General features: G+C 41.9%; 1 protein-coding gene across 3 annotated transcripts in view; it reads right to left on the bottom strand.

The window, feature by feature from the left end:
• Positions 1-216: 216 nt before the first annotated feature.
• TUBE1 (tubulin epsilon 1) overlaps positions 217-27,133 on the bottom strand; it is a 99,699-nt gene continuing 72,782 nt past the window's right edge. For 2 of the 3 annotated variants that reach the window (XM_033939735.1, XM_033939737.1), the window contains exons 10-12: positions 26,690-26,830; positions 14,256-14,430; positions 217-2,127 (exon numbers count right to left, since the gene is read on the bottom strand). In XM_033939735.1, the coding sequence (XP_033795626.1) occupies positions 1,969-2,127; positions 14,256-14,430; positions 26,690-26,830 (475 nt within the window). In that variant the 3' untranslated portion in view covers positions 217-1,968. The remainder of the gene's footprint in view (positions 2,128-14,255; positions 14,431-26,689; positions 26,831-27,133) is intronic. The other variant, XM_033939736.1, reaches the window with a different exon arrangement.

Here is a 27,133-nt window from a genome sequence, read left to right as displayed (position 1 = left end):
CGGGCAGATAGTTTGCGTGTATTACACATGCAAAATAACTGCTTTAAAAAAAAAAAAAGCCCCCCCAACCCCTAAAAAATGCCCCCCCCTGCGCTGATGCCCCACAAAAGGCAGGAGTGATGCCAACTCCCTCCTGCCATCTCAAACGCCTCCTGGCCAGGCCCGGCCCACCTCCCTCCCTGTAGGTAAGCTAGGCCAGCCGGGCCAACCCCCTCCCTGTACCTTGAAAATCGTTGGGAGCAGGAGGGGTGCCCGGTCCCTCCTGTTCTTTAGGCCTCCGTGATCTGATCTTCAGGAGCAGGAGGAAGCGCAAAGTCCTCCTGCTCCTGCTGCTCTGCCGGGCCACTACGCAATACCGGCCTTAGGCCATGCCCAAAAGCATCATCTGATACAAGGGAGGGGCCTAAGGCCCTGATTGGATGAAGCGTCTCGGGCTCCTCCCTTGGGAGGGGCCTGGGGCACCTCAGCCAATCAGGGACTTCCTTAGGGAGGAGTTTAAGGAAGTAACTGATTGTCCATTGTTTATGCAGAGAGCAGGAGAGTCGGGGGAGGCAGAGAGAGCAGGAGAGCCAGAGAGAGAAGAGTCGGGGCAGAGCAGTCTTTTACACAAGCGACTGGTCCTCACCAATCGCTTGTTCTTGATCGGCTGGCTAGTCAGTGTGTAGGGAAAAAAGTGTAGTGAATTGCGTCCTTCCTGCTTTGCATGCCGATTCCCCTCATTTGCATGCACAGATCAGGATGGGATCGCCACACAGGTTAGTGAATCGGGTCAGAGGGAAATCGCAAAGGGTTCGCAAACCAATCGGTTTGCTTAGTGAATTTAGCCCTAGAAGTCTACCCAGCATTGGTCTTACTTCCCAGTCCAGTTCTGAGATCATTTAAGTTTTGCTTAATTGGATTCCATCTTTTTTCTACCTAGAGATCCTCTGTGTTTATCCTATGCATTCTTAAATTCCATCACTGATTTTGTTGCAACCACCTCTCCCAGGAGGGAATTACAGGAAACCACCACCCTTTCTGTTTTCAATGATGTTAGTTGTAGGTCTCCCACCCTGCAACTTCAACTCATGGCTTCTAGCTCTACCACTTCCCCGTCTATGGAAAAGATTAGTTTGTATATTCATACCTTTTAAGTATTTAAATGTATCAGATTGCTGCTTTCTTCTATGGTATACCTATTGAAGTCTCTTTACGTACATCTTTTGGCACAAGCATAATAGAGATTTTATTCCCCATTTTTACGTACTTCGCTTAGAAATCTTTTATAAGCGTTTTTATCAAATTTTAAATAAACTTGAAACTTTATTCAAATTTATACAAATCTAAAGGAGCCCAAACTTTCTTGAATGCTGGAAAGCTACTATAAAATGGTACATAGATGAAACTGCATGAGACAATCGCCAGCATGGTGGATTTCAATACTATCTTAAAGCGCTGTGAGGGGGGAGGGTGTGGGGGGACCCCTTACTTTAGTTAGAAATGTTGGCGCTCCCGTTGGGGGTGTGTTTGTGGGGGGAAACAGCCTTTAACCCCCACCCAACCCCGACAGGAGGGGAAACATTTCTAACTAAACCCCCACACCCCCTCAGAGCACTTTAAAATAGTGTTGAAATCCAGTGCGCTGACGTCCTGCACGCGATTGTCCACGCACGCTTTTGACTGGATATGCTATAAAACACACAGCTTATACCAAAGCTTCACAAAGTGGTAATATCTTTCCATTCAGACAATATAAAGTGTATTAGCTTAATGTACAGGACAAAGCAGCCAGTTAGGTTTCTCCACTGAGGCAGCAATGAATAAGCAGGATGGCAGTTGACTGCTTACGGTGAACAGTGGCTTACAAGATTCTAAGAATTTATCCACCGACACAGATCGTATCCAACGCTGTGATGTTTGGATTCTCTTCACCACTGAAGCTGCCTCTTTTCGCTGATTGCTCTTATGGCGCTGGGGGGTTGGGGAGTCTCATACAGCTACATTGAGTCTGGGTGGGTCTGAGATGCTCATCCCCTTAGTAGCATCCAGCTGATCGTATTCCTCTATCAGTGATGCCAAGGATGAAAGGGCTTCAGTGAAGCAGCTCTGCTCCATTCCATTCACGTGCAAGTAGTGGTGAAGGTGAGCCTGCAATGGGAAAAACGGTCAGCGTGAAATCAGAGGCATCTAGATTGGGAGCAGCCCTAATGCTTCGAGCGAACCTCACACTGTGAAGTCACTTGCTCACTTAAAACTTAGACTGCAAGCTCTCTGGGGCAAATAACTAGGCTACAAACACAGAGGGTGGACCAGGGGGCTTACGTTTGCTAAAATTCTCTCTCTGTATTACTTTCCCCCCCAAAATAGCCTTTCTTTCTGTTTGTGTATAACTTTGCTCTTTTAAAAATCGTTTAACAGTGCCTTTGGGGATTGTTTTATAGGAATTACCTAGGTTTTCTGCTTGTAAAACGCACTGCCCAGTTTTCAGCCTGTATTAGTAAAAAAAAAAATAAAAAAAGCCTGTGCTTGTAGTTGGCAATAGTAAAGGATGGGCTTAGTTATCCAGCAAGGACATCTGGCTGTGAAATTAAAAACATATTAATCATCATTTCTATAGACATACTAGCTAAATGCAGTGCTATTGAAACATGTAACAGAGACAAACAGGACAAATAAGAGATTAGGGATGACTAAAATATGGGGCTAGAATGGGCAAGGCATTAACAGTTAAAAGCACCCTCAAAAAGCAGGATGCACCAACTCAGAAGTCTATTCCAGGCGTACAGCAATGGAGTGGAAGAGAACAGTATTGAATGAATGGAGTTCCTCGGGAGGGATGAACAGATTGAAAGGAAGAGATGTTTAATGGTAAACCTGTGAAGAGCAGGTTACAGTAATCTAAACAGAAGGTAATGAGTGTGAATAAAGACTTGGTAGCACAGACAAAAAAAAGAGAGAGAGAGAGAGAAAAATCAAAGATGACTCTAAGCTTAGAAGCTGATGAGACAGGAAGGATGAGAGTGTGGAAAGAACAGAAATCGGCTTAGGTGGAAGATAAGAAGCTGAGATTATTTGGCCAGGCAGCAATTTCACACAAGCAGCCTGGGACTTGGGCCTGGAATCCAGCTGAAAGTTTTGGTATGGAGAGCTAGACTTGGGAGTCATCAGCGTAAAGATGGAACTAAAAAGCATGGGGGAAGATCAGAGAAACAACAGAATACGTACAGAGAAAGAAGAGAAGAGGTCCCAAGATACATTCACTCACAGTGGAATAGTGGTAGTGCATACACTACGAGCCAAATTCTTCAAATGGCATTCTGAAGTTAGGTAGCGGTAGATGTCTTGCACCTACAGAGGCCCATAGGGACGCCTAAATTTGGCATAGATGTGGTTTGCGCCAGAAGTGGCCTAAGGCATCTGTAGGTGTGAGACCGGCACCTTAAATGAAGGCCTTTGAAAGGATGGCCTACATTTAAGGTGTCTATGGTAACAACAACAAAAAAAGATCTGATTCTGGACGCAGCGCAAAATCTTGCCAACCTGTCAATCAAAACTGGACAGATACTGGACGATAGCGAACATCACCCCAATTTTCAAAAAAGGGTCAAGAGGAGAACCGGGCATCTACAGACCGGTGAGTCTTACGTCTGTCCCTGTAAAGATGGTTGAAGCACTGATTAAAGATAGCATAGCCCGGCACTTGGATACACACGACCTGATGAGAGCCAGTCAACATGGCTTCAGGAAAGGGAAGTCATGTTTGACAAATTTACTACAATTCTTTGAAACTGTAAACAAATCTGTCGATAACGGGGAACCAGTGGACATAATATACCTAGACTTCCAGAAAGCGTTCGACAAAGTTCTACACGAAAGACTTCTCAGGAAATTACAAAGCCAAGGAATAGAGGGAGACATACTAAGGTGGATAGGCAAATGGCTGGAAAACAGAATGCAGAGGGTAGGCATAAATGGGAAGCTCTCAGACTGGGAGAAAGTGACAAGCGGTGTGCACCAGGGTTCAGTTCTTGGGCCCATCTTATTTAATATTTTCATCAACGATCTAGAAGAAGGAACGTCTAGTGATATCATCAAATTTGCAGACGATACAAAGCTATGTCGGACAATCAGATCACAAAAGGACAGCGAGGAACTACAGAGAGACTTGAGCCATTTGGAGAGATGGGCAGAGAAATGGCAGATGAAATTTAATGTGGAAAAGTGCAAAGATGCATTTGGGCAGAAAGAACAAGGAGCATGAGTACACCATGTCAGGTGCAACTCTGAGTAAGAGTGAGCGAGAAAAGGACCTGGGGGTACTGATAGATAGGACCCTGAAACCATCAGCACAATGTGCAGCGGCGGCAAAGAAGGCAAATAGAATGTTGGGCATGATAAAGAAGGGAATCACGAGTAGATCGGAGGGTGTTATAATGCCGCTTTATAGAGAATTGGTCAGACCACACTTGGAATACTGTGTCCAACACTGGTCTCCCTATCTAAAGAAGGATATAAAACTGCTCGAGAGGGTGCAGAGATGAGCAACAAAGCTGGTAAAAGGGATGGAGAACTTGAGCTACGAAAACGGCTTGGAAAACTCCCTCCCACCATATTGCACTATTCCCCGATACTACTGCCCTCTCCTGCCATCGCCCAAGTCCCCTGACAACTCTCCTCATGTCCCTTTCCCTCCCTAACTTATTGACGATGTACGGCTGGAGCGATGCCTAACCGTTCCAACTGGCAGGCCCGCCTCTTACAAAATGGTGGTCCTTCCTATTCCTGGTGAATCCTGGGATGCACTGGGGAGGGGCCTAAGGCTCTGATTGTCCCAGGCATTTGAGGCGCCTCATAGGAAATCCCCAAAGTTTCTGGATCTGTAACTACAAGGAGGTGAAAGGTAGTGACGTTAGGTGATTCCCTTCTGAGGTGTATACAGGTGTCCATCTGCAGACCAAACATTTGGTTCTGGGAGGTATGCTGTCTGCCTGGTACCACAATTCAAGATGTTATGGAGATCTTGCTGAGATTAATCATGCCTAATGACTATTATCCTATGCTGCTCATCCATGTTGGCACTAATGATATTGAAAGGTACCCCTCAGTGATTTTATGGCACTGGGAGAGAAGGTGAAGCAGTGGGCTGTACAGGTGGTTTTCTCATTGATCCTTCCTACTGAGGATAAAGGCCAGGGCAGAGAAGATCACATCTCCTTGAGAAGAGGAGACTGCGAGGGGATATGATTGAGACTTTTAAAATAATAAAAGGAATCGACAAGATAGAGATGGACAAAAAGTTATTTCTGATGTCAAAAGTGACTAGGATTGGGTGGGGGGAGGGTTACAAATATATGATCTTATAATGAATAGAGGGATTTGAGGGAGGGTGGGGTGAGGGTTACATTTCTACTTATAAGTTATAATGATAAGATGTTCAAGTTCTCAGACTAATTGTGTTTATTATGAATATTTGTACACTTGATGAAAGTTTTAAAATGAATAAAGAATTATTAAAAAAAATGTGACTAGGACAAGAGGTCATGGACTGAAACTGAGGGGGGACAAGCCCAGGACAAATGCCAGGAAGTTCTGGTGGAGATTGCTGCGGAACCCACCATTCTAGGATTTAAGGGCAAGTTAGATGCACATCTCCTCGGAAGGCAAATAGAGGGATACCACTGACTACGCTTTCGCCAGGTCGCACCTAGCTGGGCCTCCGCGTGAGCGGATCACCGGACTTGATGGACTCAGGTCTGATCCGGTGATGGCAGTTCTTATGTTCTAGCATCCTGTTTGCTTTTTTTGTCACAGTTGCTCACTAGGCAGAAGATTTCCATGTAGTTTCTACAATGACACCTAGATATTTTTCTTGGGCGCTAACCCCCAAGGAGGACCCTAGCATCTGGTAGTTGTTGTTTTTTTTTTTCAAATTCTTTATTCATTTTTTCATCATACATCGAGTAAACAATATTACATCAATTTAATTTATACAACATCACTTGAATTTTTCCTATTATCATCTTAAAAACATAAATTTACTCCCTCCACCCCCTATCCCACAGATATTGTAATTAAATAATAACATATAAACATTACATTCATACTTATTGATTAAATCCTTAATATAACTATATACCACCCCCCTTCCCCTAATTATAAATGTACTTTCAGTGTAAAAAGACGTCTAATCATTACAAAAAGTTATCAATGGTCCCCAAATCTTTTTAAAATTATTATAATTTATTTTTTGCATGGCAATTGTTCTTTCCATTTTGTATATATGACACAACGAATTCCACCAGAAGGTGTAATTAAGTCTATTATAATTTTTCCAATTCTTGGTGATATGTTGAATGGTGACTCCTGTCATTATCAATAAAAGTTTGTTATTGCTTGATGAAATTTGACTTTTTATTTTCATGACATCCCAAATAGAATTGTATCATATGATAGAGCTACATGGTTCTCTAATAAACAATTAATTTGAGACCAAATTGATTTCCAAAAAACCATGACGTAGGGACAATAGAATATTAAGTGATCCAAAGTCCCTGCTTCCAGATTACAGTGCCAGCATCTATTAGACTTAGAGCTATCCAACTTTTGTAATCTAACTGGGGTCCAGAATGCTCTATGTAATAAAAAGAACCAAGTTTGTCTCATAGATGCAGACACTGTACATCTCATTCTCCAAAACCAAATTCGTGGCCATTGAGATGCAGAAATTTGATGGTTAATCTCAATGCTCCAAATGTCTCTAAGACCAGTCTTTGTTTTTTTATTCATGAATCCAGTTATAAATTAATATCTGGATTTGTAAATAAAAAAACAAAAAGTGGTCTCAAGGACATTTGGAGCATTGAGATTAAGCACCAAATTAATGCATCTCAATGGCCATGAATTTGGTCTTGGAGGATGAGATGTACAGTGTCGGCATCTATGAGACAAACTTGGTTTTTCCTGTTGCATAGAGCATTCTGGACCCCTGTTCGTTTACAAAAACTAGATAGCTCTAAGTCTAATAGATGTTGGCACTGTCATCTTGAGGCTGGGACATTAGATCATCTTTTATTCTATTGTCCATTCATATTATTATTTTGGAAATCAATTTGGCCTCAAATAAATAGGATGATAGATAATCCGGTAGCCTTGACATATGATACTATTTTATTTGGAACGGCAATGAGAGCAAAGAGTCAAATTTCATCAAATAACAATAAACTTTTATTTATTTTGACTAGAGTAGCAATTCAACAAATAACATACAAGTGGAAAAATTATGACAGATTAAATTATAACTTTTGGTGGAATTCTGTATGCCATATATATAAAATGGAAAGTAAAATAGCAACACAAAAAGGATATTTTGGTAAATTTCAGAAAATTTGGAGACCATTAACAGACTTTTGTAATGATTGATAACATTTTCCCAAAGTAAGATATTTGATAGAAGGGAAAAGGGTGGGTATTATTTTATTTATCTCATAATGCATATGAATATATCAATAGTCTTAATATATTTGTATGAAATTCTGTTACGGGAGGGGATGGGGATGGGATGGTTTCTATTTAATAATAATTGTTTAGATATTAGGTGTATTACATAATATTCAAGATATTATAGAATATAAATATGTAATGAAATGTTATATGAGAGTTAATCAAATGTGTATTTATAAGTTCATATGATTTTATCTAATACACTTGTTGTAATATGCAAAAATGAATAAAGAATTTAAAAAACATGAATCCAGATATCAATTTATACCACAGTGTGGCTTGGTGTCCCAAGAAATCCGCCTGGAAGCATAAGAATTCCAGACTATACTGATTGCTAAGATTTTTCCATTCAGGGAACCCCTCCTGAATAGCCTGCTTCAGCTGCGACCATTTAAAGCTTTGTGATTTGTTTAGACCATATTTATGTTGCAACTGTGAAAACTCAAGCAGTTTACCATTTGAAATAACATCATTTAAAGTTCGTATACCTGCAATAATCCAATGCTTCCATAAGCCAATTTGAGTCTTGGAGTTTAGCCATAAAGATTGATTTGTTGATTTGTGTATTGGGTTAGGAGTTAAATTACTAACATAACGCAATGTTTTCCATGTGTCCATCAATATTCTATTCTCTTTATATTTTTTGGCATCTTGACACTAAGAACATGAAATAAATTTATAGGAAACATGAGTCGCCATTCCAAATACAACCAATCTGGGGTATTTTCCATGAGCTCTGGGAGGACTTAATACATACCCTGGCGTAAAATATAGGCTTGATGATACCTATAAAAGTTTGGAAAATTTACCCCACCCTCCGCTGTGGTAACTGTGATTCAGGTTATTCTTCCCAATGTGCATCACTTTGCATATGTCCACATTAAATTTCATCTGCCACTTGGATGCCCAGTCTTCCAATTTTTCATAATCTGCGTGTGTTTTAAGAACTTTGAAATGAATAAAGAATTTAAAAAAAACCCAACTTTGAACAGTTTAGTGTCAGCTGTAAATTTAATATATGTTATGTTATTTATTATACTACTTATGGTCTAAGTGGTTTACACTTAATTGGAAGCTAAGGACAGGCCTCAACGACGGGACGAAAACGTTCAACAAAGAAGTCGTGAGGACAAATGTCAAGAGATCAGCCAGAGGTCCATCGTGCCCAGCAGTCCGCTCACGCGGTGGCCCATCAGGTCCAGGACCTGTATAGTTATCCTCTATCTATACCCTTCTATCCCCTTTTCCTTCAGGACATCATCCAATCCCTTCTTGAACCCCCAATACCTTACTCTGTCCTATCACACCCTCTGGAAGCACATTCCAGGTGGCCACCACCCTTTGGGTGAAGAATAACCTCCTAGCATTGGTTTTGAATCTGTCCCCTCTCAATTTTTCCGAATGCCCTCTCGTTCTTGTAGTTTTCGAAAGTTTGAAGAATCTGTCCCTCTCCACTTTCTCTATGCCCTTTATGATCTTGTAAGTCTCTAGCATGTCCCCTCTAAGTCTCCACTTTTCCAGGGAAAAGAGCCCCAGTTTCTCTAATCTTTCAGCATATGAAAGGTTTTCCATACCTTTTATCAATCGCGTCACTCTTTTCTGAACTCTCTCGAGTAACGCCATATCCTTCTTAAGGTACGGCGACCAATATTGGATGCAGTACTCCAGATGCGGGCGCACCATCGCCCGATACAACGGCAGGATAACCTCTTTTGTTCTGGCTATAATACCTTTCTTGATAATACCTAGTATTCTATTCGCCTTCTTTGAGGCCGCTGCGCACTATGCCGACAGCTTCATTGTCTTGTCCACTATTACCCCCAAGTTCTTTTCTAGGGTACTTTCACCCATTACCAGCCCTCCCATTGTATAGGTGTACTTCGGGTTTCTGTTTCCTACATACAAAATTTTACATTTCTCTACATTAAACTTCATCTGCCATCTCGTCGCCCACTCTTCTAGTTTGTTCAGATCCCTTTGTAAGTCTTCACAGTCCTCTTTTGTCCCAACTCCATTAAATAGTTTGGCGGCATCTGCAAATTTTATTACTTTGCACTTCGTCCCTGTTTCTAGATTGTTTATAAAAACATTGAACAGCAGCGGTCTGATAAGGCCCTTTTGAACCTGGGCGTGGCAGCCTATTAAAAATGGACAGATATGTGGTGGAATGGGCAAACATGAAACATAAAATAGCCATTATATTTTCCTCCCATTGCTCTGGATTTACTAGTCAGAGTTTGATTTATAAGATAAGGACCTAATCCAAGGGCAGAGGAGAAGGGTTTATAAATGGCTATATAAAATTACAATTGGATAAGCCAGAACACAAACCAGATAAGACAAATATGGGATAATATATTGACCTAAATATGTGTTTTGTGCTGAGGTCACTGGAAACAGGAGTAGGCCTTCTCTCAGGTCACTAGAATTAATATAGAAGCTCTGTTGAAGACCAGAGCAGATACACCCAGGCTGTAGCTTAGTTTTATGAAGTTCCATTGTTTCGATGTGTTCCCAGTTTGGTCTCCAAAGACCTGTGGCAGATAAGGTTTGGCTTTTGACCTGGTTGCTATAGAGATGGATTTTTCTTCTTACTACAGAGATTACATTCCAGGGGAGAGGATTCCCTCTCCTTTTTTGCAGGGTAAAGTTAGAAATGCTAATTGGATATACAAAATGCAAATAAGATGAATTAAATTTATTAATTTGTGGCCAAATTGCATTCCAAAAACTTTTAATGTAGGGACAATGATACAGTAAATGATCCAACGTCCCAGGTTCCAGATTACAGTGCCAGCATTTATTGGACTTAGAACTATCTAATTTTTGCAAACGTGTAGGGGTCCAAAAAGCTCTATGTAATAAAAAGAACCAAGTTTGTCTCATAGATGCTGACACTGTACATCTCATTCTCCAAGACCAAATTAGTGGCCATTGAGATGCAGTAATTTGATGCTTAATCTCAATGCTCCAAATGTCTCTTAGACCATTTTTTTGGTTTTTTATTCAAATATCCAGATATTAATTTATACCACAATGCGGCTTGATGCCCTAGGAAGTCTGCTTGGAAGCATAAGAACTCTAAACTATATTGATTATTCAATGTTTTCCATTCAGGGAACCCAACCTGAATGGCCTGCTTCAATTGCAACCATTTAAAACTTTGTTTTTTACTAAGACCAAATCTATGTTGCAATTGTGAAAATTCCAGCAGTTTACCTTCCGAAATAACATCATTCAGAGATCTAATGCCTGCAATAATCCAGTCCTTCCAAAGGATTTGAGCTCCGCCAATTTTAATCTTGGAGTTTATCCATAAAGACTGATTAGTTGACTTGTTTATTGGGACAGGTGTTAATTTACTAATAAACCTCAACGTTTTCCAAGTATCCATTAATATCTTATTTTCTCTGTATCTTCTAGGCATGTTGATACTTGGAAGATGAACTAAATTTAGGGGAAACATAAGGCGCCATTCCAAATATAACCAATCCGGTGCATTATCTATCAGTTCTGGGAGGATCCAATACATACCCTGACGTAAAATATAGGCTTGATGGTACCTATAAAAATTTGGAAAATTTACCCCTCCCTACTTAATTGATTTTTGCAAAGATACCAAAGCTATTCTATGCGTTTTACCAAGCCAAAGAAATTTCGTTAAAATGCTATTAAGCTTTTTATAAAAGGACCCCTGAAAATAAATAGGTATCATACTTATTTGGTAGCAAACTACAGGCAAGATCATCATTTTAATAGTTTGAACTCTCCCCCACCAAGAAAGATGTAACGGATTCCATTGCTCACATAACTCTGTAACTCTTTTCAATACAAATTTTCATTTTCTTTTACTGTATCTTCAATTGTATTTTTAACTTGAATGCCAAGATATTTAAATCCTTCTTCTTTCCATATGAACTGAAAAGCGTCAAATAATCCTTTTACACAATGAACATTTAAAGGTATAAGTTCAGACTTACTCCGATTAATTTTATAACCTGAAAATTTGCCAAACATATCAATTAATTCCAATAGACAAGATAAGGTAGACTCTGGATTCCTCAAATAAAGTAAAATATCATCCGCATAAGCCGAAATTTTATATTCCATGTCAGAATATGGAATACCCTGTATCCCCCTTGCTTGCTGTATTGCTAACAATAAGGGTTCTAATACAACATCAAATAACAAAGGAGATAAAGGACAACCTTGTCTAACTCCCCTCTGCAATTGAAAACCATCAGATATCATATTATTAATATTTAATCTTGCAATCGGGAAGCTATACAATGTTTTTACCATTTGTATAAATCCAGAACCTATACCAAACCATTCTAAAGCCTGATACATAAAATTCCATTCTACCCTATCAAACGCTTTTTCTGCATCCAAGGAAACTGTAAAAGCCGGTTCATCCATTTTTTTTGATAAATTTAACATATGAAACAATAATCTTGAGTTATTAGAGGAATGTCTTTTAGCGACGAAACCCGTCTGATGCGTGTCTATAATATGTGGGAGAGCTTTGGCTAATCTCAAAGCCAAAATTTTTGCCAAAAGTTTATTATCCACATTTATTAAAGATATAGGCCTGTAGTTTGAAACCAAAGTAGGATCTTTATTTGGCTTAGGCAAAACAATTACTATTGATTCAGCCATAGTACCTTTAATATCACCTTTTATAAGTTGTGTCTGATATAAATTTAGTAAATATGGGGAAAGGACATTTTGAAATGTTTTATAAAATTCTACTGTATATCCATCACCACCTGGTGCGGATCCAACTCTAAGAGATCTCAACGCTGTTTCTAATTCTTTTAATGATATAGGTTCATCTAAACTCCGTTTTATATGATCAGGAACCTTAGGTCCAATAATTAAATCTAAAAAATTTTTACCATCTTTTTGCCTCTCCAAATAAGGCTCGGAAGAATACAGGTCCTTATAAAATTTTAGAAATTGCTTTAAAATTATATCCGTTTGATTGGTTATTATACCATTATCATCTTTTATCCCATTAATGTTAGTTCTTCTTTTTTTTGCTTTAAGATAATTTGCCAATAATCTTCCCGCCTTATTAGAATTTCCATAATACATTGTCTGTTTGGAAAACAAGTCTCTTCACTCCTACCCTTTGCTTCCTACCCGCCAACCAATTTTTGATCCATCTATGTACGTCTCCTTCCACCCCATGGTTCTTCAGTTTCAAAAAACTTTATTGATGGATATGGCACAATAACTCAAAGACTCGACACTGGCAGTGTTTCAGCGTCAAGAGTTCTATGTTACTTTCATCACACACTCTTGATAAAGACACAGATGCCGAAACACTGCCAGTGTCGAGTCTTTGAGTTATTGTGGCATATCCATCAATAAAGTTTTTTGAACCATACAACCCTTGGCTGATCTCTCGACATCTTGTCCGCACAACTAAGTGGTTTATATTCAGGTACTCAAGCACTTTCCCTATCTGTTGCTCTCTGGTCTCCTGAGGATCTGTTTGTCCCTGCTCCTGAAGGCACCGAAACGGAGGTCTGTCGAGGGGGTGACAGAACTCAACGGGATTCTGCCATATTGGCGTCATTAGCATAATAAGACTCAGCTAAGTGAAACTGTAGTCAGTCTTTTTATGACTATTTAAACATATTGGCAATGACAAATTGATTTTTGCCTTTTTGGTTATAGCTTGGGGCGTTTAAAGTGCTCTACTTTTTCCTCCCCCTCTGAATTCACAGTTTGCATCAGCACGTTTTTTTATTATTTTCTTGATTTACACTTGAAAAGAATAAAATACTAAAATGATTTGTTGAGACAGTCCATGATGTACAGGGCAGGGCCTATATAGACTTCGCATACAGTTCAAGTTCTTATTGCTGATCTACAAGTGTGTTCATTCTGCTGCCCCTCAATATCTCTCCTCTCTTCTCTCTCCTTATACACCTCCCAGAGAACGCCGTTCCTCAGATAAGCTGTTCTTAGCTGTACCCTTATCCTCCACTGCCAATTCCAGATTTCGTTCATTTCATCTAGCTGCCTCCTATGCCTAGAATAAATTACCTGAGTTTGTCCACCAAGCCCCTTCCTTTCCCTTGTTTAAAAGCAGACTGAAAACCCATCTTTTTTATATAACCTTCTATCCTTAACCCTTCTCCTCTGCCCTCCAACCCAGCCCGCTGATTAACTGTTCTCCCCCTTAACTGTTATTTTCTAGAAAGAAAGAACACTTGTTTTGATGATGCTCTGGATACACAACTCTAATAGTTACAAACATCACCTGTTTTGTTGTCATAGTACTTTACCGAGATTAATATTATACAGTAAAACCTTGGTTTACGAGTATAATTCATCTCAGAATCATGCTTGTAATCCAAAACACTCGTATATCAAAGCGAATTTTCCCATAGGGAATAATAAAAACTCAGAGGATTCGTTCCACAACCGAAAAACTTTAATACAAAATACTGTATGTACTTGTATTGCAAGACCTCGCTCATTTAGAACAGTCACTGCACTCCCACAGAGTCAGAGAGAGAAGAACCATTGGCTCAGTTGTGATGTGTGTATACTGTATGTACTTGTATTGCAAAACATTGCTTGTATATCAAGTTAAAATTTAATAAAATGTTTTGCTTGTCTTGCAAAACACTTGCAAACCAAGTTACTTGCAATCCAAGGTTCTACTGTATATGAAAATGGAAGCTTAGAGGTAGTTACATAACAAATGTGAGCGTCCTGTGAAAGCACATTCTTTGAAGGATGCTTCTACCATAACGAACCTTTTTCTTGTAGAGTTTACTGAAGCGATCCCTCAGCTCCATGAAGGTGGGCTTCACACAGGTGTTGTTTGCCAGTGCCAGCAGGGAGTGGGAATGTCCAACAGGAGGCACTGAGCACAGGCCAGTCTTCCAGGCATCCTGATTCCAGGACACAAAGTGCAGGGAGGGTTTCAACCTGTGATGCACAAAACAGAAGTACAAAATGGGCAAAGTTAGCCAGGGTTTCTCAATCCACAGTGAATATGCATAACAATTTCAAAATCCTTACGTCAAACCGCACAGGCAAAAAAGGAGGAGGATTAGCCATAATCCTGAAAGAAGGATTTGAGTTCGAACTTCTGGATTCTAAAATGACCGACAACCTAGAAATCCTAGCCTGTAAAATCAATAATACCCAGCTAGAAGAATCCTTATCCAGCATACGATTCTACATCCCGCCTAAAAGCTGGTCCAAAGCCAAAGAAGACTTCTGCGAATTCGTCCTGCACAATTCTATTAGCCCCAACTACAACATCATCACAGGGGACATAAATTTACACCTAGACGAAGAGAACAACACAGACGCAATAGAGCTTAAAAACTTCCTAACTCTACTCAACTACAACATCCCCGTACCCACACAAACTCACGAAAAAGGCCATCATTTAGACCTAGTTGCCATGTCCACAAAGGAAAACCTTGACCCAATCATCTCTCTGACTGAAGGCACCTGGCATCACGACATCTGGTCCGACCACTTCACCTATTATTTTAAGCTGATCTGGTCACACCGAAAATCTAAAACATGTCCGATAAGAAAAAAAAGAACATCAAACAAGAGGTTATATTAATCCAGAAGAATACTGATCAGAATACGAACCGCATACAGTAATAGAGGAAGGAATAGACTTCTGGGAACACTGGAATACAACCAGCACATTAATCCTAGATAAAATCGCCCCCATACATAAAAGCAAAAGCAATGCAAACAAACACAACAAATGGTTCGACGCCGAATTACTAAAAACGAAACAAACAGCTAGGCGACTAGAAAGGATTTGGAATAAAACAGGAGAACTGACAGACCGCAACAAATGGAGAGCCTACATAAAAACCTACAAACAACTGATAAAAGACAAACGCAAAGCGTTCTACTCCACCAAAATTAACCTATCCTGCAAAGGCTCACAAGGAACCAATACAAAAGAGTTATTCAACATAGTCACAAACCTATTTGACACCACCTGCCACACCACACCTGTGCACAACACGAAGCTACCCACTGCAAAAGACCTAGCTCTATATTTTGATTCCAAAATTAAAAACCTAAAAAAATAACTGTATAAGCAATAACGATGTAACAATCATCCCCAGCAACCACCAAATAGCTAACTCATATGACAATGAAATACCTACAGACATGATCTGGAGTTCCTTTCTAGATCCAGAATGGACTACCTACACCAAACTATAAAACAAATACTCTAAATCTCACTGCACCCTAGATACATGTCCTCCAGAGATTATGAAAGCGGCACCACCAGAATTAAAAATATCACTATTACACTACCTAACCCACAACCTAAAACATGGGACTTTCCTCACTAACAACGGCCACATAATAATAACCCCCATCCCAAAAAATAGAAAAGAATCCTCAGGGCTTATAACCAACTACAGACCTATAGCATCTATACCATTCATAGTAAAAATCATGGAAGGATTAGTTCACACCCAACTGATGGACTACCTTAATCAATTCTCTCTCCTGCATGAAACTCAATCCGGCTTTAGACCCCAATTCAGTACGGAGACAGTAATCGCTGTCATCTTAGACTATCTGCGCCTATTATTTAGCAAGGGCCTCAGCGCCCTGATCATGCAATTCGACATGAGCTCTATATTCAACCTGGTAGACCATGAAAAAATGATACAATGCTTAGACGCCATTGGTATCAGAGCTGAGATACTGAACTGGTTTCGCGGCTTCCTCACATCCCGCTCTTACCAGGTACGCTTCAACAACGATCTCTCCGACACCTGGAGCAACTCATCCCGAATGCCACAAGGATCACCCCTTTCCCCACTGCTTTTCAATATCTACATGTCCTCATTAGGTGTGAAACTAACCCAACTAGGAATAAAACTATTCAGCTACGCAGACGACTTTACAATCATCATCCCATTCGCCAACTCTATCTCAGAAACCATTCCCAAGGCATCCGCTGCCATAAATGAAATGGAACAATGGATAACACATTTCAAGCTCAAACTCAACCCAGAAAAAACAAAATTCTTCGTCACCTCTCCTTATGCGCTTGACAATAAAACCCCATTATGCATCAATAAACTCAACTACCCTATCCAGCCCACCATGAAGATATTAGGTGTCACTCTAGACCAGTGGTCTCAAACTTGCGGACCGCCAGGTAGTATTTTGCAGCTCGCGGTCTATACTAGTGCTGCCTGCTCTTTGCAGCATCTTCCAGCTTCCCCCCTGGCCTCCCGATCTTACCTTCAGATAATTACTGCAGCCTGCAGAGAGGATTGCCGGTGCTGTAGCGATCCATGCAGGCTGCCATCATCTTCAGCAGCATGTTCCCTCTGCCGCTATCTGCCCCTGACATCAGAGGAGGGGCGGGACCGTGGCAGAGGAAATATGCTGTGGAGGCCGATAGTGGCCTGCAAGGTACGCTATAGCACCGGTGATCCTTTCTGCAGGCTGCGATAATTAGCTGAAACTAAGACCGGGAGGCCAAGGGGGAAAGCTAGAGGACACTGCAAAGAAGGGGGAACATGCAGGCCTTCAGGGGGGTGGGGTAAGATTTATAAACTATAAAGAGTTTTACCTCATGCAAAGTTGTCATTTCTCAAAGTACCTACAAATCCAAAATGTGGCCCTGCAAATGATTTGAGTTTGAGACCACTGCTCTAGACCAATGTCTAACAGTGAAGGAACAAGTGGATTCCTTATTCAGAAAGGGTTTTCTTACTCTCTGGAAACTCAGAACCATTAAATCATACATCGAAACGCCAACATTCAGAATCCTAGTACAATCCCTCATACTGAGTCAACTTAACTACTGCAACATCGCCTACCTAGCAATCTCACAAAAGAATATGAGCCGTCTCCAAATAATGCAAAATGCTGCAGTCAGACTTATCTTCGGGCTGAAGAAATTCGACCACGTGACACCCTACTATTGGCAGCTGCAGTGGCTACCAACGGAAGCCCGAGTAAGGTTTAAATTTGCCTGCCTCTGCTTCAAAGTACTATACGGCCTGACCCCAAGTACATAACGGACCTTTTCGCATTTTCTAATAACAAACTCAAGAGAAACACACACCCAAAACTCATTTCCCCTCCAGTTAGAGGCTGCAAAATGAAAAAACACCACGAACACCTTCTCTCTCACCAAGCAGTCCTATGGGGCAAAGACCTAGACCAACTGCTTTCGCCCACTACATACGGGGAATTCAGGAAACGCCTAAAAACATACCTGTTCCAGAAATACCTAAACAATTGACCTGCTCTCCCCTCTCTCTCTCCCCCCTCCTTTATCCCCCTGAACTTACAGCACTGTTATATATATAATCTGTTATCTTCATCTTATCATAATTTTACGTTGCTATTTATTCCAAACAGGTCCTGTCGAACACTACCTACTAAAATGCACATCTTATATTTTTACTCAGCAAATTGTATTTCCATACTATTGCCTTCCTAAGGTCTCTGCTCTCTTTACTTCCTCTGAATATCTGCATATTGTATTTCGCTGAATGTCCAGCACTCTTGATTGTAAACTGCCTAGAAGTCGCAAGATTGTGGCGGTATAAAAGAATAAAGTTATTATTATTATTATAACATAAAGAGAAGACCAAAAGAGAAGACACTAAAGACCGAAACACAGGGAAAGGAAATGAAGACACTTAAATGCCAGGATCTAAACTGCATATATACTAATGCAAGGAGCCTAGGAAACAAAATGGGGGAATTAGAAGCCGTGGCCAATGCAGAAGACTTAGACATCATTGGAATCTCTGAAACATGGTGGAATGAGGAAAGCAAATGGGATACAGCACTGCCGGGATTTAAGCTCTATCGCCAGGACAGGTCAGGACAGAAAGGAGGTGGAATAGCCCTATACATAAAAGAAACCATACAATCGACAAGAATAGACACAGCGGAGACGACCAACAAGCTGGAATCGCTATGGGTTAAAATACCAGGAAGAAAGGGACATGAAATAAAAATGGGCCTATACTATCGCCCACCCGGGCAAACAGGAGATATCGATAAGGAAATGGAAGCCGAGATGAAACAAGAATGCAAAAACGGTTGCACAGTTATTATGGGAGATTTCAACTACCCCGGGATAGACTGGAGTCTTGGAAACTCAAAATGCGCTAGGGAAACAGAATTCCTGGAGGCTACACAAGATTACTTCATGGAGCAGCTTGTTAGAGAACCGACGAGAGGAAATGCCACTTTGGATCTAATCCTAAATGGGTTAATGGGACCAGCAAAGGAAGTGGAAGTAGTGGGACCGTTGGGAAACAGTGACCATAACATGATCAAATTCAAGGTTGAAGCAGGAATACCAAAAGGAAAGAGAACCATGGCGACAACTTTCAACTTCAGAAAAGGAAACTATGAAGCAATGAGGAAAATGGTAAGGAATAAACTTAGGAACACTTCCAAGAAATGGAGGATGGTAGAACAGGCCTGGTCTTTTTTCAAGGACATGGTGAGCGAGGCGCAAAATCTTTACATCCCCAGATTCAGAAAGGGGAGCAAAAAGAGTCGAATAAAGGACCCAATATGGATGACTAAAATAGTGAAGGAAGCGATAAGTAATAAGAAAAATTCATTCAGGAGATGGAAAAAGGACAAAACTGAAGGAAACTGGATAGAGCACAGGAAGTATCAAAAAGAATGTCACCGTGTGATTCGAAAAGCTAAAAGAGAGTATGAAGAGAAGTTAGCCAGGGAGACTCGTAATTTCAAACCGTTCTTCAGATATGTTAAAGGGAAACAGCCAGCTAGGGAGGAGGTGGGACCGCTGAATGATGGAGTCAGGAAGGGAGTAGTGAAGGAGGAGAAAGAAGTCGCGGAAAGACTGAACATGTTCTTTTCGTCTGTATTTACAAACGAACAACCAACATACCGGAACCTGAGCAATTCTTCAATGGAAATCAAGCAGAAAAATTAACATTCATGGAAGTAAGCCTTGAAGATGTGAGCAGGCAGATAGATAAACTAAAAATAGACAAATCTCCAGGTCCGGACGGAATCCATCCAAGGGTTCTGAAGGAACTAAAGGAGGAGATAGCAGAACTACTGCAGCAAATATGCAATCTATCCCTGAAAACAGGCGTGATCCCGGAGGATTGGAAGACGGCCAACATCACGCCCATCTTTAAAAAGGGATCAAGAGGTGACCCGGGAAACTACAGACCAGTGAGTCTGACCTCGGTTCCCGGAAAAATGGCGGAAGCACTGATAAAAGAAAGCATCGATGATCACTTGGAAAGAAACAAACTTCTTATAACCAGCCAACATGGTTTCTGCAGGGGGAGATCGTGCCTAACCAACTTACTACACTTCTTCGAAGGAATTAACAAACAGATGGACAGAGGTGACCCCATAGACATCATATACCTTGATTTCAAAAAAGCCTTTGACAAGGTGCCCCATGAACGATTACTCCGGAAACTGAAGAACCATGGGGTGGACGGAGACGTACATAGATGGATCAGAAACTGGTTGGCAGGTAGGAAACAAAGGGTAGGGTTGAAGGGACACTACTCTGACTGGAGGAGGGTCACGAGTGGTGTTCCGCAGGGCTCGGTGCTCGGGCCGCTGTTATTTAATATATTCATAAATGATCTAGAAACAGGGACGAAGTGTGAGATAATAAAATTTGCAGATGACACCAAACTATTTAGGGAAGCTCGGACTAAAGAGGACTGTGAGGAATTGCAAAGGGACTTGAACAAACTAGGAGAATGGGCGACAAAATGGCAAATGAAGTTCAACGTTGAGAAATGTAAAGTATTGCATGTGGGAAGCAGAAACCCGAGGTACAACTATACGATGGGAGAGATGTCATTGAATGAGAGTACCCAAGAGAGGGACTTGGGGGTAATGGTGGACAGGTCAATGAAGCCGACTGCACAGTGCGCAGCGGCCGCTAAGAGAGCGAATAGAATGCTAGGTATAATCAAGAAGGGTATTACAGCCAGGACGAAAGAAGTTATCCTGCCGCTGTATCGGACGATGGTGCGCCCACACCTGGAATACTGTGTCCAGTTTTGGTCGCCATACCTTAAGAAGGATATGGCGTTACTCGAGAGAGAGTTCAGAGAAGAGCGACACGTCTGATAAAAGGAATGGAAAACCTTTCATACGCTGAGAGACTGGAGAAACTGGGTCTCTTTTCCCTGGAGAAGAGGAGACTTAGAGGGGATATGATAGAGACTTATAAGATCATGAGGGGCATAGAGAGAGTAGAGAGGGACAGATTCTTCAAACTTTCAAAAAATAAAAGAACAAGAGGCCATTCGGAAAAGTTGAAAGGGGATAGATTCAATACAAATGCCAGGAAGTTCTTCTTTACCCAACGTGTGGTGGACACTTGGAATGCGCTTCCAGAGGACGTTATAGGGCAGAATACAGTACTGGGATTTAAGAGAGGATTGGACATTTTTCTGCTGGAAAAGGGAATAGAAGGGTATAAATAGAGGATTACTGCTCAGGTCCTGGACCTGTTGGGCCGCCGCGTGAGCGGACTGCTGGGCAGGATGGACCTCAGGTCTGACCCAGCAGAGGCATTGCTTATGTTCTTAAATGTACACACACTACCTCCATCCTATGCAAATCTCTCTCATGCACATTCATTGTGGGAATCCTGAAAACCACACTGGCTTGGTACATCTCAAGTTTAGAGGGTTGAAGACACACACAGAATTCACCAAGTCCATTAAGAGTTTAATTGAGATTAGTTTCTGAGACATTGATTTTATTTTGAAACCTTGATTTCTGTCACATGGTAGTATTTTCATCCAGAACCACAAAATTCAGTGCTATGGGCACACCCTTGCCTACATAATGTTTGAATATTATGCAACTCCTGCAATATTTCAGTCATTATAGAAAACACAAACCAAACACGAGATAACATCACAGAATTAGAAAAGATTCAAAAAAGAGTAATCAAAATGATAAAGGGGACAGAATTCCTCTCGTACGAGTTAAGACTTAAAGAGGTTAGGGCCTTTCAGCTTGGAAAAGAGACCACACAGGGGAAGTATGTTTCAGGTGTAAAAAATCCTAAGTGGTGCAGAACAGGAAAGAGTAAATTGATTTTTCACCTTTTCAAAAACAAACAGGAGACACTCAATGAAATTACATGGAAATACTTTTTAAACCAATACGAAGAAATATTTTTTCACTCAAAGAATAGTTAAACTCTGGAACTCGTTGAAAGGTTTGGACAAGTTCTTGTAGGAAAAGTCCATAGTCTACTAGTGAGACAGACATTGGGGAACCCCCTGTGTGCCCTGGATCAGTAGCATGGAATGTTGCTGCTATTTGGGTTTCCACCAGACACTGTGACCTGGATTCACCTGTTCTTATGTAAAAAAGTTACCATCATCTTTAAACTTTTGCACAAAACATTTTTCTGGTTTTTATTCTTGATCTTAGAAAGATAGGCCTCAGCAGCAAATGTAAATCACACACGACATCATTCTGTAACGGGAGATACCAAAGGGAATCATATCAAGGAGCAGCTTTGTTGAGATCTATACATGGTAACCAAGGCATTATGTAAGTGCTTCAGTGAATTTTCAGTCATCGAGAAATTCCATGGTTATAGGGCCAAATTTTGTTGGCTATGTGAAATGAAGGAGAGGTGAATCAAAGATCACCCTGAGGTTGCGAACCAACAAGACAGGGAGGATGAAATAGAAAATGGGGGAAGATGAGATATGGATTTAGGTGGAAAGATAAGGAGCTCAGTCTTGGTCAGTTTTAATTTTCGATAAAGATGAGACAACCAGGTAGCAATGTCAGATAAGCAGGTTGAAATCCAGGACCGTTCCTACACTTGTTCCCACTCTTAGCAGAAAAGGAAGAGCTTCAGTAAAGTAGGTACTCTTCCTTCTCTGGCTAAGAGCCATTCTTTGCTCCACAGGTAGGAGAAGAATGGATAATGATTTCTTTGTTCTAAAGTTCACTTTGTGATGGTGAGAAAGCAAAGTTGCTTACCTGTATCAGGTGTTCTCCATAGACAGCAGGGGAATACAGCCATACTTGATGGTGAAATCTCTGACTGAGCCTAATGCGTCAGTGCCCTCTCCTAGCTATAGTAAGCTTTGAGCTTACTGAGCATGTGCAGGAGCCCTGGTCCTCGAGCCCCCTCCCCTCCTTCTGTCAGTTTCATTCCTATCAATAGAGACGAGGGAATGGTGGGCGGGCAAGTGTGGCTGCATTCCCCTGCTGTCTACAGAGAACATCTTACAGGTAAGCAACTTTGCTTTCTCCGGAGACAAGCAGGAGCTATGATGGTGAGTCCCAAGCTGAAAAAACATACGGGAGGTGGAAACAGTCTATACTGCAAAGAGGTTACTTAAAACTGATTGGACAAAGTGAACATCTTGAGCTAAACTTTGGTCTAAGACTGCGGAGATTGGGATGTAGAAGCTGGCCGTTGTGTTGAGATAGAAGAGAAGGATGGTCACCTAAGGGAATTGGAAGCAGTGGAAACCAGATTTGCCTGGGCCATCTGGGTGCAATGAGAATGAAGTGTGCTTTATCTGTTAAGACCTTCTGAAGAACTCTGGAAATGGTGGGAACGCATAGAGAACGTGGTTTCACAGAATGGAAAAAGCATCTCTTGCTAGAACTCGTGGGGCTGGACATAGAGAACAAAAGAGGGTGCACTGTGAATTGATTGGAGAGGCGAAGAGATCCACATGAGGAGTCCCCCATTGATGGAAAATGTTTGATACCACTGCAGAATTGAGGACCCATTCGTGGGGGTCGAGTTTCCTGCTGAGGAATTCTGCCAAGATATTGCGATCTCCTGGAATGTAGACTACATGAAGATCTATTTTGAGAGTCAGGGTGTAGGTCCAGAGATGATATGTTTCGCTGCAGAGCTTGAGGGATCCTGAACCCTCCTATTTATATAAAACATGGTTACTTGATTGTCAGTCTGAATAAAATTCCTGTGACATATCCAGAGACAGAATGCTTGAAGAGCTTAAACAACTGCTCTGAAATCCAATTGGTTGATATGGAGGGACTTTTCAGTTGGTGATCACTGACCCTGAGTCCAAAGATTGTTGAGGTGTGCCCCCCAGTCTTGAGTGGAAACATCGGTGGTGATGGTAAGAGAAGGCGGTGAGAACTAGAATGGACATATTGCCTGAAGGGAGGTGGAATGAATCCACCACAGAAGGGAATTCTTGATATTGGACGGCAGGGGAAACAGTTTCGATAGCGAGTGGAGACGCTGGTTCCAGTGTAACTTGAGGTGCCACTGCAATGGACGCATGTGGAGTCTGGCATGTGGCACTAATGAAAGTGAGGCTGCCTTGTGGCCTTGCAATCGCAATATCTCTCGAGCTGGTAAAAGAGCTGATTGTCTTGCTTGGTTTGCGAAATGGATGATTGCCTGATGTCTTTCCTGATTCAGATAGGCCGTTGCAGAGTTGGTGTCTAAGAGTGCTCCGATGAAAGTTAGGGTATGCACTGGAGTTAGCTTGTACTTTTCAAAGTTGATGATGAAGCCCAAACTTTGCAAGTTATTTACATAAGAACATAAGCAGTGCCTCCGCCGGGTCAGACCATAGGTCCATCCCGCCCAGCAGTCCGCTCCCGCGGCGGCCCGAACAGGTCACGGCCTGTCTGAGTCACCAGAAGGGGCCCCCTTGCCACCTTGGTTTCCCATTGAGTCCTATCTTCCCATCGAAGTCCTAACCCTCCGGTCTTGCACATGCACGACCTGGTTGGATTTCTATACTTATTACCTGGTTAGCTTTCTATACCTGTGTTACATCCCAGAACCTCTCTCAGTATCCCACGATCCCCCTATCCCTCAGGAATCCGTCCAATCCCTGTTTGAATCCTTGTACCGTACTCTGCCTGATCACTTCCTCCGGTAGCGCATTTCAAGTGTCCACGACCCTTTGGGTGAAAAAAAACTTCCTTGCATTTGTTCTGAACCTATCTCCCTTCAGTTTCTCTGAATGCCCCCTAGTGCCTGTTGACCCCTTCAGCCTGAAGAATCTGTCCCTATCCACCTTCTCTATGCCCCTCATGATCTTGAAGGTCTCTATCATATCTCCCCTGAGCCTCCTTTTTTCCAGAGAGAAGAGCCCCAGCCTATCCAACCTCTCGGCGTATGGGCAGTGTTCCAGCCCTCTTACCAGTTTCGTTGCTCTCCTTTGGACTCTCTCAAGTACCGCCATGTCCTTCTTGAGGTACGGCGACCAATATTGAACGCAGTATTCCAGATGTGGACGCACCATCGCTCGATACAATGGCATGATGACTTTCCGCGTCCTGGTTGTTATGCCCCTCTTTATGATGCCCAGCATCCTGTTGGCTTTTTTCGAGGCTGCTGCGCACTGTGCAGATGGCTTCAGTGATGCATCCACCAGCATACCCAAGTCTCTCTCAAGACTGCTGTCTCCCAACAATGCCCCCCCCCAATTTGTAGTTGAACAACGTGTTCTTTTTCCCTATATGCATGACCTTGCATTTTTCCACGTTAAAGCGCATTTGCCATTTGTTTGCCCAGTCTTCCAGCTTGTCCAGGTCCCTTTGCAGGTCCTCACACTCCTCCCTGGACCTAACTCTGCCGCACAGTTTGGTATCGTCTGCAAATTTTATAACCTCGCACTTTGCCTCCTTTTCCAAATCATTGATAAATATGTTGAAGAGTAACGGCCCCAGCACCGATCCCTGTGGCACACCACTCGTGACTCCCCGCCAGTCAGAGTATTGTCCCTTTACTCCGACTCTCTGCAGTCTACCCGACAACCAGTTCTCGATCCATCTGTGCACATCCCCTCCCACCCCGTGGTTCCACAGCTTCCTAAGCAGCCTTTCATGTGGCACCTTGTCGAAAGCCTTTTGAAAATCAAGGTAAATGATGTCTATAGGTTCCCCATTGTCCACCCGACTGCTTATTCCCTACACTGGTCTGAATGGTGAGAAGACATTCCTTGGAGTGAGCCACTAATAGCCAATCGTCCAGGTACGAAAACACAATATGATGCTGTGTTCTTAAATGTGCCGCAATTACTGCCAGGCATTTTGTGAATACTTGTGGAGCTGACAATAGGCCAAATGGCAGGACCTTGTATTGGAATGGTGATTGAGAAATTTGAATCAGAGGAAGCGCCAGTGAGAAGGATGAATGGGAACATGAGTGTAGGCATCCTTGTGATCTAGGGCGGATAACCAATCGTGCTGTTTTAGGACAGGCAGAATCACGGGAAGGGAGAGCATTCTGAACTTTTCCATTTTTAGGCAAGCATTGAGAGGTTTGAGATCGAGAATTGGACGGAGGCCTTGTGTCTTTCAAGGGATTAGAAAAAAATTTGAATAAAACCCCTAATTGCTCTGGAGAGGTGGCACTTCTTCTATGGCATTGTTCTGGAGAAGTGAGAGCTCTGCTGTAAGTTGAGACATATGGAGGAACTGTGGATGGTGATGGGGCTTGGGGCTTGGGAAGGCAGGATATGGGATAGGAAATTTAGTTGATACCCCTGAGACACAATGCTGAGGACCCACTGATCTGTCGTGATCTGTTCCCAAACTGAGAAGAAATTGCTCCATACACTAGCTAACTAAAAGAAAAGTGGCGGTTAGGTAAAAAAATACAGTAAATTACGTTAAATTTAAAGGAAAGCAACCCTTTAGACTGGCACTGTCTCAGGATTGTTTTTTTCACAGAACAGACTCCACTGGCTCTCAAAGCAGTATGCCTTACTTGAATTTGGGGCAAGGCTTACTGCTGAGGCACCTTTAAAAAATGTTGGGGAGGTGGAGGAAAAGGGGGGAGGGACCCAGCACATGACCTGTCAGGTTTGACACCCCCCGAAGTCAGAAGGACTCCCAAACAGGGTCCACCCAAGCTCAATCCAGCACCACAAAGGGGACAAGAAGCCCTAAACAAATTCCAACAGCCCTACCAAGGGAGATGGGTACAACTCACTCACACCTGCTGGAGACTGAAAGAAAACAGGGAATAAGGGAGAGTAACCTATTATGTACAGTTCCAAAGTTTTGTTTCAGTTTCCATCTGCTGGTCATAATGAGATATATACCCATCTGTAAGAATACTATTTCAGCTATACCGGTCTGGAGAGTTGCTAAAGAATTCACATATTCTGCTATCAATAAAGAAACTATCAAAATGCATAAGTATGTTTCATACCTCTCTATGTTCCTACGAAGGTCAGAAACTTGCACATTTCCTCGCACCAGCAGAGCACAGGCAAGATAGAGATTGTGTTTTGGGTCAGCTTGAATTAACTGGTAGTCTTTGCTAAAAGCATCAGAAAACATCTGATCCAACCTAAGCAGAAGCACAGAGAGGGATCATGGACCTGTGAGTATTGCCCTTTCTTTGCACCACTGCTCACATAATTTACTGCAGACTAGGGAAGACAAATGGACCCTCCCCCCATACACACATACAATGCATAATGTATGTACTCACATATAAACCCATTTGAATATAAACCGAGATAAAAAGAGGGGGAAAAATGTTACCGATGGTTTGTATCCCTCTTTTCCCAAGGTATCCTTTCTGCCTGCTCTGTAGCTAGTCTGCCCCCTTTCCCCACCTTATCCCAGTTCCTCTGCAATCCCAGGCCTT

This window comes from Geotrypetes seraphini, chromosome 3 (assembly GCF_902459505.1).
Source record: "Geotrypetes seraphini chromosome 3, aGeoSer1.1, whole genome shotgun sequence".
NCBI classification, from domain to species: Eukaryota; Metazoa; Chordata; class Amphibia; order Gymnophiona; family Dermophiidae; genus Geotrypetes; species Geotrypetes seraphini.
The sequence above is the reverse complement of the archived record's forward strand: the minus strand, read 5'-3'. Positions and strand labels throughout refer to the sequence as shown.